Raw genomic sequence first — 20,055 nt, forward strand, 5'->3', positions numbered from 1 at the left:
CAGTTATCGTCGGTATGCATGGCGGCTGTTGGAGGTTTAGATATTGCCCACCCACGACAATTTCTGATTGATCATTAATTAAACTACATTTTTTGCTTGGTATTATTTTCTCAAACTGGTTAGTTACACATACAGTTTGTCATGAATTTTCATCCATTTCAGCCTTGGTGAGCACTCCAGTTAACACGTTTTACAGTGAGAACAATACATACTGACACCAGCCAAATATAGCTCTGTACTTCTATGACCTTGTAACATCTTCGTGAAGGCTGCCGTTTTGCCTAGTCTACATTGTATTGACACTGTAACATATGCATGTAACGAAATATTGCGAAGTAATACGGAAGAGGGCTTGAACAGTTCCTTCCTTTTAAGTTTGACGCAATGTTCGCTCCGCTTCATTGCTTGCTATGGGTATGGCACTGTTAACATCCCAAACGTGCCATGAAAACGCCTTCCTTGCGATGGCAATGAGTTGAAGGAACCATACAAAGTTCAGTATATCCATAAACACCAGGGGTATGAAACATGAGAGCTTCGCTCCGACCGACAAACTGAAAAGGGCAACAAGGTTATAAATCGCGTCTTGCTTTGAAATTGTTGCCCGTTTTGGATTTTGCCTGTAATTAACGTTATAATTATAACGTAGAACATACACAGGAATAAATTAAAAACCTTTTTGGCAAAAATTGAATCTCTATTCAAAAAATCGGGTAGGGGGTGGTTATTTATTAACGGTACATCGGCACACGTTCTCTTTAAAATGTAGCAGATGTATAATAAGGGTTCAACCACCCCGAAAAGCGAAAATATGTTTACCCAACGGCGCCTCAACGTTAACCGCAGAAACCCACCTCACAGGCTACCCAACCATACTTAAGTCGACCTCGCCACAAAAAGGAACAACATAATGTTACCGCTATGTCGACAACATGCATTAAATTAAACTAATATCCAACCTTGTGTAACTCGGTGTTTTTGACGCAACATACAATATCCAGTAACATACAGGAATAAAAAGAATTCGCGCGACGAAATAAAAGACAATAGTGAGTATGCCATTCACGAAGTAAAATCCTCTCCGTGTCATTTCGAACGCCTTCATTGTAACCCTGGACAGAGACAACAAAGTTAAATTGTTCATGTCACAAAACAAACAATTGTGCAAACAAGTAACAAGTTGTTGCCTTTGTTCGCACAAGCTTTATTGAACATTGGCTCTTTACGGAAACCAGATGTGATCATAACACAAGATCAAATTACACTGGATTCAGGGTCGTGTAGCCCAGGGTTTTTCAACTAAACGGTACCGCCCACCCAATTTGCTGTTTGCTGCCCAGAAGTGGGCGGTACAAACTTACGTCATGCCATAAACCAAATACGTTTGTGGGCAACCTTGCATAGAAATGGTAAATATGGGCGATGGAGAAAAATGGCTGTGATGCAACAGTAAACTGTCGACAAAAAACAGATAACTTACTGGGCGACAAGAAATGGTGTTGAGAATTCAGTGAGCAATCGAAGAGAGGTGTAAAACCACCACACGTCAAAATACTGCAATAATAAAATGGTACTAGGTAGTAAGTATAAGATAGGCAAAAATGTAGTACATTTTACTCGGTTATAAGAACTAAATGCTGCATGTAGCGAAACGTATGGGTATTAAAATAGTAAGACAGCAACATGTAATCACAAATACAAAAAACGAAAAAAATCAAATCCATTTCAACCCATTAATTCAGTGTCATCGTTAGAGATTTTATGAGATAACAAGGTGAAGCGAATTGGTTCTTACCAAATTGCCGATGAACACGCTGACGATTACAATTACGTGATGCACCAAAACAGATCCCACAAGGTTTTCGCGATATCGAACAAAAAAATATGCATCTACAATTAAAAAGTGATCTTTTATCAGTATTTTGCATTTTGTTTTTATCAAAATATCAAACCTGAAAGACAGTATCCACATACGCAAGTTGCATTGAAAACAGCAGCCCAAGTTGCAGGACCTCTGTTTAAAAAGCAAGGTTACATTAAAAATGCAGACTAACGAACACCGGTCGGAAACCCCGACTAGATTTTTATGTATGTGGGTGGGTCATGGACCTTGAATTCGACTTTCGACTATTTGCCGATCGCAATTAGTGGGTTTACTTAAATTTAGAGTGCAGACAGTATGACACCAGTTTGTTAAACCAGTCACCTAGCCTATACCTAATGTCAAATTACTTGCACGCAGGCTGTTTTATTTGAAAAGAATTTTCAAAACATGCTGGGTGCGTTATGAAATTGTAACTTTGTAAACAAATGTTTTGAGCACCTACATGCTTTTTACCGTATAAAATCCTCGAGTGTATTGACTTGGCTTGAAAGGACGTAAATGCTTCCGAAGCACGCAACAGCAGAGTAGACGAAGGTTGTTACCCTTTACGTAAAAACATCAGTATCAGGCAAAGTCCACTCCGAGGTTAAAACAACATGTCGATTCAGTGCTGAATGATGATTTGAGACCAAAAAACGTTAGAGAAACAAACTAAACTTATACTTAAATGAAATAAATACAACTATTTTATTTTCATTCTTCCCAACATAGCATTTTCAATAACTTTCGGACAACACAAAAATCTTACTTATATTATACTGTTTGATTATATAGCCCCGTACAAGTCACAAATGTACCAATATGTTACAGTTACAACACCTCGCACTTGTTGCATTCCTTACCTTGAGTTGCACCCGACCTGAGTCTCCACAGGTAAGTTAAAAAAATTCGGGTTGAGTCTTGCGTTAATTAACGGAGAAACATACAAGGTAAACGCTATACATGCAACTGTCGTGACCGCCACATGCAGTGTGAAAAAACACGCTTCGTACACCTCAGAAGTCATTTCAAAGAGACACAACGCATCACAAAGCTTTTCTTCCGCTGAAAACATTTGTAACTTCCCCGAGTTAACTAACTGAGTCAGTACAATTGACTGGGGCTCACTTGCACGCGTTGATTTTGGATAATAAGCGCATGGGTTCGACGTACGTTAATTCAGGTCAACAGAGGATGGAACCGCAATTTGTTTGTCGACGCCGCTGGTGAAGTGTCGGTGTGTCATCCGTGTTGCTGTGTGCGACCATTATTTATACAACCAGAAATGACCCGCACTGTTAGATTGGTATGCAAGGACGGATTATCGCCACGTCAAAATACGCGCTGTCATGCCACTAGCAGACAAAGTCACGTAGGAAACCGGAAACACATTGCAGTTGTTTGAACCGGCGAATACACAACCACATCTCTCACAAAATGTCACTAAACATCACTTTGAATCATTTAACACTTACCAGTAAGCCTACGGTCGATAATTGCGCCGCTAATTTATATCGCAATGTTTTTTCGTGTATAGTCTGACACCTTTCATAACTTTCTTTGCTCGAAAACAGCTTAATCTTACAGCTTAATGTTAGCGACTGCATCACAAAAATGTGACACAGAAGATCACCAGACCCAATGTGGTCGCGATATTTATATGGAAAACAAAGCGGCAGTTAATAGTGGTGTATTGGTACATAACGGGCGACGAAAATTAGTTACTAATAGTATGTACAATTGAAAATACAACTGGAAAAGCGCTGGTTCATTCAATGTTGGTATTGTTATATATCCACTGACGAACAGCGGTCCCTACTCGTGTGTACACTCCTGGCTTTGTTGGATCGCCACAACCATCACCCCACGAGACGATACCGGCAAGCCACCACTTCTGAGAACGAGCACTGAAGAAAAATAGGAAAAAATGTGAGTATGAAAAACCCGGCAAATTAAGGTTTCATTTTCACATAATCCCTAAAAAAATTCTTTCCGAAGTTTGCAGTTTGTGCTGTCATTACGTTTGCAATCTGACGAAGGAAAAAACTATAAGTCATATGTTATATGCAGTAACGTCAAAAGCTGCTTACAATCGCAAGTAAGTTATATAAGCATCCAAGTAAAAGGTACCTCCATAAAGCAAAAGGTCCCCCTGAATCACCCTGGCACGAATCTTGCTTCAGCAAACCCCCGGCGCAGAACATCAGTTTTGTCATTCCGGGGTGGGCGGCAGTGCAGAATGACTGCTTGCGGATTGGAAGTTTTACCTGCATATCACAGGATTGAAAGAAGCTGTCATAATACAGTGGTCAGATATTCCACGTCTAAAGTGCTGTCGTGAACAATATAGAAAGTGTACTTTAGGGAATCAGCACTTCTATTAGACCAGGGGTCACCTAACTTTCCTCACTGCGGTTCGGATAAGATTAATAATAATTCTCGTGGGCCGCATAGTTTACATGCCCCAGCGCCGTCTTTTCAAACTTAGCCCGCGAGGCGATTTTTATAGGGGCGCCAAGATATGGTCTTTCTAGAATCCTATTTAAAATCTGGTGATGAGACTGTTAAATTGTATCGTTATTGTCATCTTACGAGCAATGTATATGACGTTACAAGTAACAAAAGAATGCAACTGTTTGCGCACAATTAACACTCTTGTTAATGGACGTAACAGGGGCGGCTCGTGCGAGGGGGCTGCGGAGCTGCAGCACCCCCAGTATTTTTACTTGACATTCCTGTTCCAAGTTGTTATACAAAACAATCTTTACATATAGTTTTTATGTTTGATCAGTGTATACTAAGAATAACTTTTATGGCATTAATCGGCATTTTATTAAAATAAAATTAATAAACCATAAACATTACTGCCAAGGTAGTGGTGTATATAGAATACATCGTGTAGACGTTTCGACAATCTCTGTTGTCATCATCAGTACGTGTTTAGTGCTTTATATACCGTGTTCCACAGCTTGATTGAAAACACGTACTGATGATGACAACAGAGATTGTCGAAACGTCTACACGATGTATTCTATATACACCACTACCTTGGCAGTAATGTTTATGATTAAACTACTTTTCAAGTCCGTGCATAGTGTTCCTAAAAAAATTAATAAAAATTTTGTATTATTTAAAAAAAATGTTTTCAAAAATAATAATAATAATTATAAGTTATCTATGGCGGAGCTGCAGCTCCAGTTTCGTGACGTTTCATGACGTTTTCAGTTGTGCGCATGCGCACTTGGAAAAGCTACATGCCGGGCGAAATAGGCGAGAGGGGGCTGTGGCTCGCGCAGCCCCTCCCGTGACGTAGCGCTGGTTGTGTTGTCTGCTTCGCGTCAGTGAGCTCCAAAGCCAAACCCGTGTACTGTGTTTTTAAGTTCGACAGTGAGTGCAGTTAAATAATTATTTTGCTATCATTAAATTTATTGTTTGACTGTTATAGTCGTGACTTTTTAAGATGACTGTAAGTGGGTTTTAGTTTTTACAGTTATCATTAAATAAAATAAGTGTATCTAACACTTTGAAAAAGAAAAAAGGTCATCTAACACCTTTAAAAGTCACAACTAACCTTTATAATAAATAACTGAATTAAAAAGTTTTATGAAAGTATGGGACAAAACATCTGCTACTCCAATGTCATGCAGGAATAAGCAACAACAAGAAATACTCAGTTTTAGTTCTTAATGCTACCAAAAAAAATTAAATTTGTGACTGTGAAGTTAAATGCCTCACTGAAATTCAGGCAATATCAAATGCAGAACAAACAACTGCAGAAGCAACAGGAATTTTGAAATGAAGACAAAAAAAAGAGTGAAGACAATTTAAAGTGTGGATTTCTTAACACACCATGTGGACAGTATTTGCAACCAAGTGCAATCATGTGTATTGATATAATGGACATGTACTGTTTGTCTAAACAGTAGCTGCTAAATTGTTTCACAGGAAGTGTTTCTTAAGAATGAACATTTTACAGACAAGATAGTAGTGGCCACCAAGCATATCCTATTGTTGACGAAGAAAAGCTAGTTACTCAAATGAAAATGTTTCTGCTGATGTTCATGATTACCTTGAAAATAATTAATCTAGAGATGATGTTTTGACAAGTTAAATTACTAGGATGAAAAATCCTTTTTGCTGTTTCCATGATTCCTTCAAAGGCAAAACAGTTCTTTTTAACACTGAAAAAGATGCCAATTTTTCTGAGGAACACCAATATTTCCAAAAGACCTGCACTTGCAGTGCTAGTACTAAATAGAAAAACAGTTTCTTAGTTATCATTTGGGATTAAGGAAGAAGCTGTCAATTATCATGCCCAAACTATAACTTCATGATTCATTTTTGTTGGAAAAAGGAAGCACAAGATTTAATAATATGGTTTAAATTTAAGTGAGAGTGTTGTAAATTTTAAAGCTTGAAGGCGTTTTGCACTTAAAAAAGGAATTATAAGCTATTTGCCAGCAAGCAGCAATTATAGCAGTTAAGAAACTAAAATACAATTAATAGTCTGTAAACAAAAATTCAAGAAAGATGTTTAAATGAACAAGTTCTGAAACCTATGTAATGTGGTTGTTAAATTTGTTAGTTATGATACCAATAAAAAAGCTGTATGGCTAGTTTTTTTGTGTGACAATAATCTGTGAAGTGTCATAGAATATGTTAAAAACGCTGACTGTGACTAAATTTACTTAAATGAAACATGACAATTTTTGTTGTTGAACTGAAAAACTGATTTATATCTATTTTTCTATTACTTTTTTTTCCATATTCCTGTTGTGTTTTACCAATGATTTTAAAAGTAATCATTGGCTTTACCGTATTTACAACCGCTTCGTTTCGAGTCTGTGCCACGTGTGTTTTTGTTTTTCACATTATTACTGAACGTTATTGTGTTTGGCCCGTCGCTGTGCAAGTAAACAAAATACACAAATGATGCCGTCTGCTGTTTACACTCGTGTACATTAATGCGTAACAAAAATTACGTCACAACGGAGTTGCTAATTAAGATTTGTATTACTAAAACTTATATATGTTCAGTAAAGGCTAAAATTTGTGGGGGCAGCACCACCACAAATTTTAGGCACGAGCCGCCACTGGGACGTAACAAACCGGCTTTGGATCAATCCTGGGCGTTGTAGTCCTATGAAACTAAGTAATATTAATTATACATATCGCGAAACGAAAACTTTCGTAAGGAGTACAATAATTTTTGAATGTTACAAAGTTATCAATACGATTTGGCAAACCAAAAAATGAGGTCGCGGCCGGATTAAATGACCTCGGACCCGGTCCGCGGGCCGTAGTTTGGTGACCCCTGTATTAGACGATTCAACATTTGTTATTACCTCCCTTAAAACTCTGCTTTCGCGAAAGTTCTGTGTGACAGTGACACCCCAGCCAAAAACCATTCCGTATTTGAAGCTTGGTTCCTTGGCTGGACGAGGTTTTAAATCTTTGTCAGTATTTCCGGAGCGAGGAACGCAAAGAGGCTAAAAATTGGACAAGACAATTTTGTCAATTTTTTTTATGATGGCAAACGATGGGTAAAACAAGTGGTAACAGTGGGACAAAATGTCTAGAATAGATGACCAAAAGGAAATAGGACATGACCATTAATTTTATATTTTTGTGTTTAGAAAAAGTCTAACAAAGAAATAAACTAGCAAAGTTTTTTTAAACGATATTTAAATGTATGTAAAGATAAATTATTAAGATCAAAGACTAGCCTACCTTAACACCTTTCGTAAAATTTAGAGGACGATCCAGGGTAAGAATAGCAATATCACCATGAAAAGTTTCTGATACAAAACTTTCATAGATGGTAATTAGTTGCACATCAGCTGACTGCTGGTATGGCTCAATCAAGTCAATGTTGGAATCTAATTTGCCAGCATAAACTTTAATTTCGGTTTCCAGCAGTCCTGAAAAAATAAACACGTTTAACCATTTCTGTTTTGAACGATAGGAATATGCAAACGGAGCAGATGTTGCCAATTGCCATAGTAAACGAAAAGCTTGACAGTTAGGATTACATATCAATTTAGATTTTATTTTACCTTTAATTTCAGATATAAGGGTTTTTGATTACTTTAAGCAAAGAGTATTTTTAGTATCGTTTCCTTCAATCGTGACGTATTTTTATATTCATCCGCGAGAAAGCACGTGCTTTGTTTGCCACGTTTTTTGAGTTGCATTAGTTGCTAGGTTTGCAGTCAAAATAAGTGAACTGTGCCTAACTTTGTGGTGTCATCTTTGTTTCTTTTGTTTGTAGTGCTATCGGCAAATAAATAACAGTAACAGCAATAGTGAACATCTTAAATTCTGAGTGGAACCCCAAGCCGTTGGCTAGAACTGCTCTGGTTACCTGACAGATGTTATGTTTTATGTTCTAATTTAACTTGTGTTTAATGTATCTAAGTGTATAATCGAACTGTGACTGGTCTTATTTTAAGTAAGTGGGAGTCATTTTAATTTAAAATGAGACCGAATAATGTTGATTCAATTCTAGATCTTGTGTGCCCTGCTCAAACTGCTAAATGTGTAATTGTCGTCATAATAGGTACGTGTGGCTTGTAAATGACGTCATAATGGGTGCGTATAGCTTATGTATGTTATTTTGTATTTTTACAGAAAAACTGTTGCCGTCGCTATTAATGTTGTCGTCTTGGTTATTTCGTCAGCGTTGCCTTTTATTCTCAGCACGAACATTCGTTGCACCTGTAACATTGGGTCGCCTCAGGGGACAGGTTGTAGAACGGGCGCATTTAAAAAAATGGGAGGGACAGGCTGCGCACCTAGCCGTCGTTACACTTATAATGTTGCACAATACAGGTATGTTCAACTTATCTGATATTTGTGATAACGACTTACTTTCCACACAATGAGCAGCTGTCACCACGTGCAGAGGTTCCACGATGCTCCCACCACAAAACAGACCTCGACGTGTTTGACCCTCATGGGTTGTCTGAACAGAACATATCACTTTCAATGTATCTGTTTCACCACAACATTTTACTACACTGAATACCTATAAACCTAGGTCGATTCTGTTAAATTGGCCTGTTTGACTACATGTGTTATAACAAACAAAACGTTACTTTCTTGCAGTGTCGTTGTTTTCTACTTAGGTTTAGAACACATTAGATCGCAACAGCATTGATGTCGGATTTCGGCAACCAACCTTGTATAAAAACACCATAAACGGAGCACCAAGCGACGGCACAACTCGTCCTCCAACAATTTTCGGAGCCTTCACTCTGTCGGTGTGATCAATTGACTGGGCACGGCCACAAACTAAAATCACAAAAATGAAGTTTTCAAACAAAACCAAAAAAGGTTGGTTAAAACTTTTATTGCAACTAAAATAATAGGGTTTGTTGTAAATTTACCGTCGCTGACTCGAGATTGCACAGCTACGAAGCGACTTGCCGTTCTTTCAACACTTTGGTATGAATACTGACATGTATATTTCCCCGCCTGCTCGTAAGTGGCTTTGAAAACTATCAAAACGCGCCCGCTTTCGGTAATTCGCACACGGTTTCTTGTCTGTAAAAAGTAAGTTAACAGAAAATATTGCCATTCAGTGCAAACATAAGAAAAACGAAAAAAATAAAGGAGTTACAAAAACATAGTTTGGGTGATTTTCAAACAACCTTTAATAATGTTTACCCTTGGAATCACAAGTTTATTAAAGCTTACGTTAAATGTCAAATGCAAAGCGTCTTTTGAGACTGAATAAACCTCAAATGCATGACAGCAATTGGTTTACGACCATCATTTGCAATTGGGGTCATGGCAATAACTTGTAATTGCAAAAGAAAGAAGAAAAAAACGTCTTTTCATTATAGTAATGTGGGATTAAATCGAAATGCTGCTGTTTTACTCAAATTAACGGGGCAGATTGTCAAATTCTTACTGCTTCTAGAATATCTCGGTTTCGGTGCCAAATGATAACTGAGTTTATCACCAGTGGGACTGTGCAGACCAAAGTAAATGAAGATCCGCTCTGGATAGTTTCGTTTCCCCTGATACGAATTGTTCCATAAACTTCTGCACAAGTTGGACCCCTGCAAAAAGACTAGTTGCTAAAACACGAAGCACATCACCGACTAACTTCTAAAATTGAACTTACCTAAATCCCTGGCGACAAACACAGGTAAATCCCGCATCTTTTGAAGCATCAAGCACACATCTTCCCAAATTGTTACATGGGTTGTTCGTGCAATTATCAACTAAAACGATATTGAAAAAAGTTTTAAAGTCAAAGAGACATGTAGTCTAATAAGTGATTGTTTGTTGGTTAAACACATAAAACCTGTAGCTGTACAACCCAGTCCATCTGAATCAAGTCCAAAGCCATTGCGACACTTGCACCTGAAGCTTCCATCCGAGTTGACACAGATCTGTAAAATAAGCCCGGTGTTTTGTCAAAAAAAACAAGTATGATTTTTTATTTACTTGCTGACAGCCTCCATTGTTCTGTAGACACTCGTTCTGATCCATACATTGAGACCGAGTTGGATTAAGTTGAAAACCGTCTGCGCAATTAGTCACTGAAAAGCACCAAAACAATAATAATGGAAAGTAATTTGTAAACACCATATACATGGACTTCAAACTTTCATTAAAAATAAAACTGCCAGAGAATATTTGTACAAAATACATTATTTGCTACAACAATTGCTGTTGTTATCTTTACCGCAAATATCAGAAACAACAAATAGCCTACAGCGTTTTTATCGTAATATCAATAAATTTAACATACCTCTTCCATTTGCTCCCCGATATGTTTCTTCTCTACATTCTTGTAAGGAAGCCAGACGAGATCTAAACAAGTCCGGACATACGCATTTCGCTTTAATCTGCCACGCATGTGTGGCTACAACCACGTGTTGAACAGAGATTGGGTGCTGTCAAAGAAAAATTGAATCAGTAAAGTATGTTCACGAAAATCGTTTTCAAAGAGGATTACATAGCCTTCGTCCTTACTCACATGTAGGATTAAAGTATTCTTCGTCCAATATCAGAAAACCCTTTGGTTTTATCATATCCATCAGTACATACTGAGCAGACTGTCCATTCGTTTTATTGAAACTGACTATAGCTTTGTGCTGCCAATCACTGTAGTAAGCTGGAAACGTAAACATGATATATTTGCTATTTATTTCATGCATAAGTTGAGAATAAGGGACGCAGTTGATTACCACCAGTAAAGTGCCACGAACTCCGACATAAGTTGTATGTATACATGAAATGTTTAAATGTTATAGAGACCAAAAATAAGAAATGGATTGCTCCGCATTTACCAAAATTTAATGTTTCATTTAACAAGCTTCTTGCCACAAAGCTCCACATGTGCTGTACAAAGTAACTTTTCAGTCTCGAATATCACCGAAAAAGGTCGCCGTCGCGAACAAACAAAAGCATTGCTGCTCCTAATACCTTTATCGTGGTAAACTACAACTGAAAATGGCTGTCGAAGCAAATTTTGACTTCTCAGCACTGTACCAGTCTGAGATCCGTCGAAGTTGGTCCATTTAAGGGCATGGAGGATGGCATCCACCCAGTAAACGCGCCCAAGAACAAAATCTATGAACAACGACATTCGTCCAACATTTTGCATCTTGATCAGTCACCCAATATATATCGGTATAGCTTGGAGGGAGTTCAATTACCCTAATTTGGTTTATCTTGAAGGCCTACTTTTAAAAATAGCTTGTTTTGTGTGGTTTGTGTTACACTAACACAATATAATTTACACATTAAAACCATGATGCAGGTAGCAATTTTTTTTTTGGGGGGGGGGGGGGGGGGGAGGAGTGGCAAATATTTGGTGACTTTTAACAAATTTAAGTTTACTGTTAAAACATCCGACAAACAAACCAAGCTACAGTTATTTAGCTATTTTCGAACCTATGGTCATTCCGTTGGGCTGTCGTATATTAACATCAACAATAGTAATACAACTGCTACCGTCCATAGAACAGCGTTCTATTTTAGGCTGTGTTCCACAGTCAGATATGAACAACCACCTGCAATCGTAAAAAAAGATTTTTAAATTATATTGCAAGAAAGTTTGCGTTTAAAGACCTTACCCTTTTGCCGGGTGGGTAACGATAGCCCGTGGAAAGTAGGTTTCGTTTCTGGCAAAAACAGTCGCTACTTGCGTTTCGTCCAGGACTTGGGAAAGTTTAATAACGAATACTGAGTGCAAAGCAAAATCAGTCCAATAAAGATTCGCGTTAATCCAATCCACAGCTAGTCCGTCGGGTTGGCGAAGGTATGTCGAGTGTTTAGAGCCAAATAAGACGGTTTCCACCGAAGTTAGTTTATGGTTGTCATTCAACAACCCTCTGAAAACAAACGGGGTATAAAAGTTTTAATGGAGAGCTTAAGTTGTTTTTGTATGTATATTTTGTTTACAATTGTTTACAAATTTTTTGCCTATTTCTTATGGTACTTTTACCTCCATGTTAATCAACAACGTTTTGTCTGACATAAACGAAACCGAAGTATCGTTTATCATGTTTGAATCACGTCTAAGGTATGAAACGTTCGGGAAAACTAAACATGCACATTCTAACTTAATAAACCGTATAGCATTGCTGCGCTATAGCATTGCTGCGGAAATATAATGGCAGAGGTGGCGGTGGAATGTACGAAATTTGATATCAAATTTTCGAATGTGCACGTATGACCAAAAATGTACCATTGCCAACATATATAGATCATAATTTGCGAAGAGGGATGTAAACGAATTGCTGGCAGTTACAAAAGTTATCAAAGGAATGTAACTATATTTTAAATTTAGTAATTAAGTAGTCTCTGCGTTGATCAACAACGTTTGTCTGACATATACGAAACCGAAGTACCGTTTATCGAGTTTAAATCACGTTTAAGGTACAAAACCTTCGCCAAAACTGAAAATGCGCATGCTAACGTAATGAAACATGTAGAATTGCTGGCAAAAACAGCTCATTTCTAATTACCGAAATGACCGTCAAGTAAAACGTGCCCACGCTCTTCATCAAACCGCCACAAGTGTAAACCAATGAATCAATCCCTTTAAGACTTCTGTGCTATGGTATAGTAAGGTTTATTCAACGTTTAAAACACTTTCGATTGAGCTAAAATTTTAAATGAAACCAAGACCCACTACAAACAATTATTCGAAATTTCTGCACAGTGGGGCTTGTGTTTCTACCTTAAGGACTGGTAAAACTAAAATGTATAACTCGAGGTTAGAGGGTGAAATATGAGTGAATCTAACTAAAAGTTACAAAATCATTTAGAATACATTGTAAATTTACAATGCAACAACCAACAAAGAATGAAACTCCTGAATCATGTGGGTGGACTGCTTAATCATTCGGGGTCAAACTTCGGGAAGATCAAAATTACATAACTACCTAACATGTGTATAAATTTGAACAAGTTTAAAGTACTTTTTCTTGACCAAACGCATGAAACTAACTAGCGTTAGACAGAAAAAAAGAAAAAAGAACAAAATACGGACAAAAACAATATGTTTTTCTTCAGGAAAGGGGGTCCATAATAACCTGTATATTCGATGGATGACGGCATCCGACCAATAAACATGGTCACCAGTCGGGTCGTACGTTATAGCTACAGCGTTTTTATAACCCTGTGACAAAATGCTTGTTGTTCCTCCCCTGGAAAAGAAAAAAATTCTTAAAGTTCCTTTCGCGTAACTTTTACAGATATCGTAGGTGATGGAAACCTTTATATTTGTATGAATTAATTTTATATTAACAAGAAAAACTAATCTTTAATTTATAGACCATATAACTATAGACATATTTCGATGCTTAAATATATTTGCACAATCTCTAAAGACTTTGTTTCAGGGACTGTTGTGGTGCGTATATAGGAAGCGCAAAGGAATTTACCAGTCTCTCACCTCTGATTCCAGTTGTAGTAAAGGTGATGTACGACCTGCAGATCAGCCACGACGAAATGGACGATAGTACCCGGTGGAACTGAAGGCGCCATTTTGATGCAGTTGCTTCGATCGCTGTTGGTTGGTTGATAGCCATCCCCACACTCGCACTGGTAGCCACCAGGACGAGCCAAACAAAGTTGACTACATGAGTGACCGGTGCAGCGGTTAGGTGCTAAATTGAAAACCACAAAATCGAATCTTGAATAAAATCACTGTTTCGCTTGAATATTTCGAATACAAGGAGTAATATTTCGCATTTGCGTAACAAGTCACAAAGATGCCATAAAGAAAATACTCGTTTGTTAAGTGTAGTATCTGGCCTTATACAAATATTACGGCAACACTATTGTGAACAATATTCCACAACAAAGTTCCAGTGGTGGGATTCCATTTAGTTAGCAACCAGTTCGCAGATTTGCAACTTCGGCTAAAATTAGCCACATCTGGCAAGCCTGCGTACGTTGATTGTGTTACGTCCACGCCAAGGAGTAGACGAAGAACCGGTTGGCGAACTTTTTCATTTTAAGGAAGCGGTTCGCGAGAACCGGTGCGAACTGGTCGAATCCCATCAGCTGCTATGGTGATCATAGCGAACGCACAATAATCTCTTACATATTGGTTGTTGTTGGGCGTCAATAGCCTTAATCCCGTTGGGGTGCTTTAATTGTCCAGCTATGATGTGCATATTTTTGCCAGTTGTTTTATCGACGCTCAACACTCCCATCGCTTCGTAGGCAGTCCAAAACACTAACAATTAGGAAAACAGAGAAGAAGAATGTTTGAAATAAAATGTCGGTTAGCTGTTTGTTTTTATCAAGACAACGGTTAATCCTGATCAATCGTATCACTTGCGCAACTTGTAAAAAAGTCATTCAGTCAATATTTCTAACTTGCCTCTATTTCCAGAAACTGTGATTCCAATTGGAAACTGGGTAAGATCATTTCCCACAACCAGGTTTACACGACCAGATCCGTCGAATCCGCAATAGCTGATTTCCCTGAGAATTGCCTCAGCCCAGTATAATCGAGAAGCTCCGAAATCTGTACAGTTAAGTACACTGTTAATGTGTTTTATTGCCAATTAATTATGCAAACGCTATATGAAATCTATATAATAATTCATAAATAACGGTATTTTAAAACAAAAAATATAAATGACATTCGTAACATTTCAATGTGATTTCAAATTTACCTTGGCGCCTTTTTATGTCAGCGCCACAAAAATCATACCTAACAGCACAAACCTATAGTTAACCCAGTTGCCACGTCGATTCTCGTGTTAACTATCGATGTGCATTGAGTTCCATCCATATTACATTTTTCGATTTTGGGGGCGGTTCCGCCATCACTGATGAACATGTGCCTGACAAAACAGAAGAAACTATTATGTTTCCATAAGCACCAGATATATTTTGAGTCATATGCTAATACTTCTACACATACATCTATGTAAGATGGAAGCCAAAACATCTTTTTCGCTGTTAACTGTTTAAGAAACACTGCTTAACATACCACTTTTGGTGAGTATTCCACACTCAAATTACTAACATCGTACATAACCCATTTAGGATTCAACCTCTATGGGTTGGATTGTTATTGTCAAACCCACACATTATAAAACTATAGTATAAAAAACTATGGTATACCACTCAATTTCCGACTTGCCCGTTTGCGGGGTGCACAGCAATTCCGCGTGGCGAGTGGGAGTCGGTCTGTTTGATTAAAGTCTTGGTGAAATTGCCTTTTGTGTTTGAAACCTTTACTGTATGAATCGTGCGATCCGTCCAGTATAGATTTTGGTGGATCCAGTCAACTGTGATTCCATGGGGCTTAAAGACCTAAGTTACATATTTTTTTGTGATATTCACGTATATTTTAAATGATCCTAACATTTGTATATTTAGACTGTTTCATGAAGAACAGGTACAAAGCGTAAATCATTTCTTTAAAAACAGAAATATATATTTCGCCTTGAATACACAGGCATCATCAGTTTCCGTAAAAACGCAGACATGTGGTGGACTGTCGATATAAATTGGTAAAAAAATAACACAACTGAGACGTAACACAACTGATAAGCCAAGAAAAAACACATGCGGAGGGAAGTAATCAACCCCAAGGGCGAGAAAACAATAAAAACAAAATAAAGGGCGTAGAAACAAACTGGACAATTACCTCACGCGCGGTAGGATTTTTTGGATGTTGATTTCGGCCTTGATCTTATTAAGCCATTTATCCTCATAAATATCCAAAAGATTGATTGGAGGCATTTGAACGAAAACGACATAAAAACACAGGTGGCTTTGAGGTTTGCGCTTTAGTATTGCATTATGGTTGTCCGCATAGTGGCGCAGTAGCGCACCTCGGTCGTTGTTTGCAGAGCAGTCAAACATTTTCCAAGTAGCGCGATGGGTATTTCATCGTGTGGAAAATTTGGTCTTGGTTTGACCAACATATTGCTTGCCACATGTTTGGCAAGTGGCCACATAAATGCCGTAGTTGAGGCATGTTAAATTTGGGCGAAGTTGAATACTGCCTGTGGGCGTTTTCAAAACGGTAGTTTGATGGTACACCATTGTAGAGTTACAACTTTTTCAGGTGTTTTACATATTTTATATTTATATTTTTTTTATTTTTTTTTATTTTTTTATTTTTATTTTACCACTTTATATCGACAGTCCACCACGTGTCTGCTTTTTTACAGAAACTGATGATGCCTGTGTATTCAAGGCGAAATATATACTTCTGTTTTTAAAGAAATTATTTATGCTTTGTACATGTTCTTCATGAAACAGTCTAAATATACTACTGATAAGAAGCAAGAATCTTTCTTTTTTACATTCTATTGTCTGCGGGAGATTCCTTAGGTGACAAAATTTTTTCAGCATCCTAACATTTGAATGGAAATCTTAAAGTATTTCTACAATCTTGTGTAATACCAGATCTTGCAAGTGTATAAGCAAAAATTAGATAGACAAACGAGTTTTCTATGACAAGATGTGGTTCTTTACTTCATTTTCAAGTAACAAACAGAGGCGATTGTTCGCGCACTACATTTATATTGTTATAGTCTTGTTTGTGACGTAATAAATTGCCTTTAAATCATTCCCACGCAAATTGATCTTACGAAACTAAACTAAGTTCATTCTGTACGTTGTTGTGGGAATGCTTTCGAAATGAATAAATTAACTTTTAGTTTGGTAACTGGACAGTTTTATTTTGCCAAGGTATTTTAAATTTTATGAATATATTTAGCTTAGACCGCGAGTGCTCGAAAAAATTGCGAAAGGACAAAAAATAAAAAAAATGACAAAAAATTAAAAAGTTTGAAAACCGGTGAATTAGATCAATTGATTAAAGAAGGCTACTTACATTGGGATCCGTTTGAACAAAGGAATAGCTTCTCAATCCATACGTCGGCAAATCGTATTGTGCCCTGCAGTTATGTAAAAATGAAAACATATTACTATTACAGATTAAGCAAAATTCGATTAATCTTTTATCACAAAATTCAGCGTTTTTTTACCTTACGATTCTTTCACGGGTGGTGTAGTAAATATACCGTTGACGAAAATCTACATCCACAGCAAACGCATCTTCTAAATTGCTAAGAAAGAAGTTCGTCTCGCCACTATATAATCAAATGCGTGTATGTTGAACGATTTTTGCAGATGTATATATATTATTAAAGTTTATAGAGCTCCTCTGGCAAATGTATTTTTATTCCGACGTTTCGACGTCGTGGAAGACGACCTGTATAGGACGTCGAAACGTCGGAATAAAAATACATTTGCCAGAAGAGCTCTATAAACTTATGCCTGGCAGCAATAGTTTATTTATATATTATTGAAATTGGGTTTTTTCCCCAACGACGATTATTTACACCAAAACATCAATGTGGAACTAAGTCACGTTTAATAACATTCATAACACATAAAAAAAACATTGTGACAAACAAATTAATTAGTACACACCCGGATTTGAGGACACCAGCTTCGATTGCATTAGCCAAAGCAAAATCGGGAATGCTCCCATCATCGGATAAAGCTGGTAAAAACGCTTTACTTATAAATACATATCTAACATCATACCGTGGCTTTCCTATATATTGTCATTTTATATGTTCGATATCCTTTTTTTAACAATTTACTACACATACCATTTGACCTACTGAAAAAGGACAAACTAAAGTTTGTTCTTTAGTCATAAAATTCTGATAGTATCAAGGCACTGAAATATCGGCAAAGCTACAGACATTCACTCTCAACTGTATTCGCAATATGTTATGTTGACCCGCATTAACCCCTTGTCGTGCGGTACCCAAACGGGCAATAAATAAATGACATTCGCAGTGCACAGTCAGGGTAGAACAGGTGCTAAATACAACCAAACCTTTAGTAACTTATTTTATTTATTCGTGTCATTAGCACCAATGCCTAAAACAAAAATATGTCATTAAGACTAATGTCCAAAAAATCACGCCTGTTTTTATTATTTACACATAATTTTTGTTTTTATGGCAATACAGATACAAGTATTTGAGCCTGTTCATCCTTTTGCCTAAAGATAATATTTTTGGACAAAATTTGCGTTTGTAAAGTCTATGTGGTAGAACGTTTCTGAATTCGTGAAGCCGCCGTTTTGCATCGCGCAGAGCTGGCTCGTTAACCGGATCCTCTCTTTCCTTCTTGTCGCGCCTTTCGTGACGCGAGACACACCCGATACTTGTAACGTCCGCCAACGTGATACAAATAACTTAAAACGTTACCACTCCATTCCTGCGAAAACATTGCCCGGTGGCACGAGGGGTCTTGCATGAAGCAGAGGCCATTCAAACCGTAAACCAACCAATCGCTGCTGTGGAAATTGAGTGTTTGGGGCTGTAAAGATAACTACAGGGCCGATTAAGCTAAAACCTTCAGAAAAGGGACCCATATAACGGTAAGATCTGTTGAAATTTAGTCTAGTATAGCCTATCCCACACCTCGAACACGAAAGGCCTTAATGCCATTTCCTGGCTTTTGAGATGACTTTACGCCGTTTCGCACAGATGACACAAAAGAACTTGGCGAAGTTTGGGATGAAACAAGAATTGTTCCTCCGGATCCAGCTGAAAAACACATGAAACACCGATTTACCAAATAGATTTACAAAACTGCATTTTACAAACCTCAAAGAGTCTAAAGAAAGTGTATGTTGTGCCACTATATCATCATATTTTTTTTCATCATATTTTTATTTCAGTTGCGCATACGGTTATTGCATACAATGAAATACAAAAATCAAGCAACTGGCGGATGGCACAGGGACCTTACCGGTCATCAGGTCAGCCACCCGTATACAGAAATAAATATAAGTAGGCAGGAAAGAAGAAAAAATAATAGTCACACTCACACAACAGGAGCAATTAGATAATGAAAACTAGTTATTGTACGGTGGTTGCAAGGACATAATTGATGTACGCTATTGGTCCTGTTAAAGCAGTGGTTCTCAAACTTTTTTGACCGCGACCCAAATCTGAGTATTATGAACATCTCACGACCCATGCCTCAAACATCAAAAAATGTAACAATTTCGAGGCCACGTGGTGGCCGCACTGGAGTCTGCCCACGAGTTCGATTCGACAATACTACATAACACAACACACATTGTGGCTTTGCAGCACCATGATCATTGATAGACGCTAACTGTTACATCTCCACGTTCAGTTTTGCATGATTAGCTTTTATTCCCCGTGCTATGACGTAACAATCGCCATGTGCGTAACAGTACAATTGGAAGGCTATTGTCAGTATTTTGCAATGATTAGTTCATTTCACTGTACAACGTGGTCGAGTGAGTGGACTTTACTACTACTACTACATTAGGTAAATTCGTTTGTGTTTACCTAATGTAGTAATAGTTCGTTTGGGTGGAATTGACCCACCATAGCGCGCCCCATTTTTTGACCCTGCGCGACCCACGTTTGGGTCGCGACCCATACTTTGAGAACCACTGTGTTTAAGTAAGTAGATATAACACGTGGTTGCTAGGGAACTGGCGAGAGGAATACAAGCGAAATGTTCACTGCACGAAAATAGTAAGTGAAAAGATCTATTATAAATTTAATTTAATAGCCTATGCTTCTTTTACACAATTATTACGTCACACATACTCGGCGATGCTCGACTTGGCAAGTGAATACACGTGGTAGTCGTGGTTGGTTCTCGTGAAGGACAGATGTGATTTA

At 37.7% G+C, this 20,055-nt stretch overlaps 3 protein-coding genes across 3 annotated transcripts; all 3 read right to left on the reverse strand.

The window, feature by feature from the left end:
- Positions 1-275: 275 nt before the first annotated feature.
- LOC145223001 (TLC domain-containing protein 4-B-like) lies at positions 276-3,083 on the reverse strand. Its single transcript, XM_080089279.1, has 7 exons — positions 2,728-3,083; positions 2,339-2,428; positions 1,953-2,014; positions 1,796-1,890; positions 1,481-1,554; positions 960-1,112; positions 276-554 (listed from the first exon to the last, which is right to left on the reverse strand). Exons 1-7 carry the CDS (start codon positions 2,937-2,939, stop codon positions 371-373), a joined length of 870 nt encoding a protein of 289 aa, XP_079945405.1. The 5' UTR covers positions 2,940-3,083; the 3' UTR covers positions 276-370.
- A 479-nt stretch (positions 3,084-3,562) lies between these two features.
- On the reverse strand, positions 3,563-10,174 carry LOC145225405 (transmembrane protease serine 4-like). The gene is made up of 9 exons (XM_080092093.1): positions 9,996-10,174; positions 9,780-9,930; positions 9,253-9,409; positions 9,045-9,157; positions 8,735-8,828; positions 7,595-7,785; positions 7,210-7,353; positions 3,995-4,131; positions 3,563-3,771 (listed from the first exon to the last, which is right to left on the reverse strand). The coding sequence occupies exons 4-9, from the start codon at positions 9,060-9,062 to the stop codon at positions 3,633-3,635; spliced, it is 723 nt and encodes a 240-aa protein (XP_079948219.1). The 5' UTR covers positions 9,063-9,157; positions 9,253-9,409; positions 9,780-9,930; positions 9,996-10,174; the 3' UTR covers positions 3,563-3,632.
- Positions 9,768-16,096, reverse strand: LOC145223528 (low-density lipoprotein receptor-like). Its single transcript, XM_080089937.1, has 14 exons — positions 16,002-16,096; positions 15,071-15,189; positions 14,721-14,867; positions 14,439-14,573; positions 13,785-13,998; positions 11,959-12,216; positions 11,777-11,895; positions 11,306-11,452; positions 10,857-10,994; positions 10,629-10,742; positions 10,322-10,416; positions 10,179-10,266; positions 9,996-10,095; positions 9,768-9,930 (listed from the first exon to the last, which is right to left on the reverse strand). The coding sequence occupies exons 1-14, from the start codon at positions 16,094-16,096 to the stop codon at positions 9,768-9,770; spliced, it is 1,932 nt and encodes a 643-aa protein (XP_079946063.1).
- Positions 16,097-20,055: the final 3,959 nt, after the last annotated feature.

The sequence above is a fragment of the Phallusia mammillata genome, chromosome 4 (assembly GCF_965637545.1).
Source record: "Phallusia mammillata chromosome 4, kaPhaMamm4.hap1.1, whole genome shotgun sequence".
NCBI classification, from domain to species: domain Eukaryota; kingdom Metazoa; phylum Chordata; class Ascidiacea; order Phlebobranchia; family Ascidiidae; genus Phallusia; species Phallusia mammillata.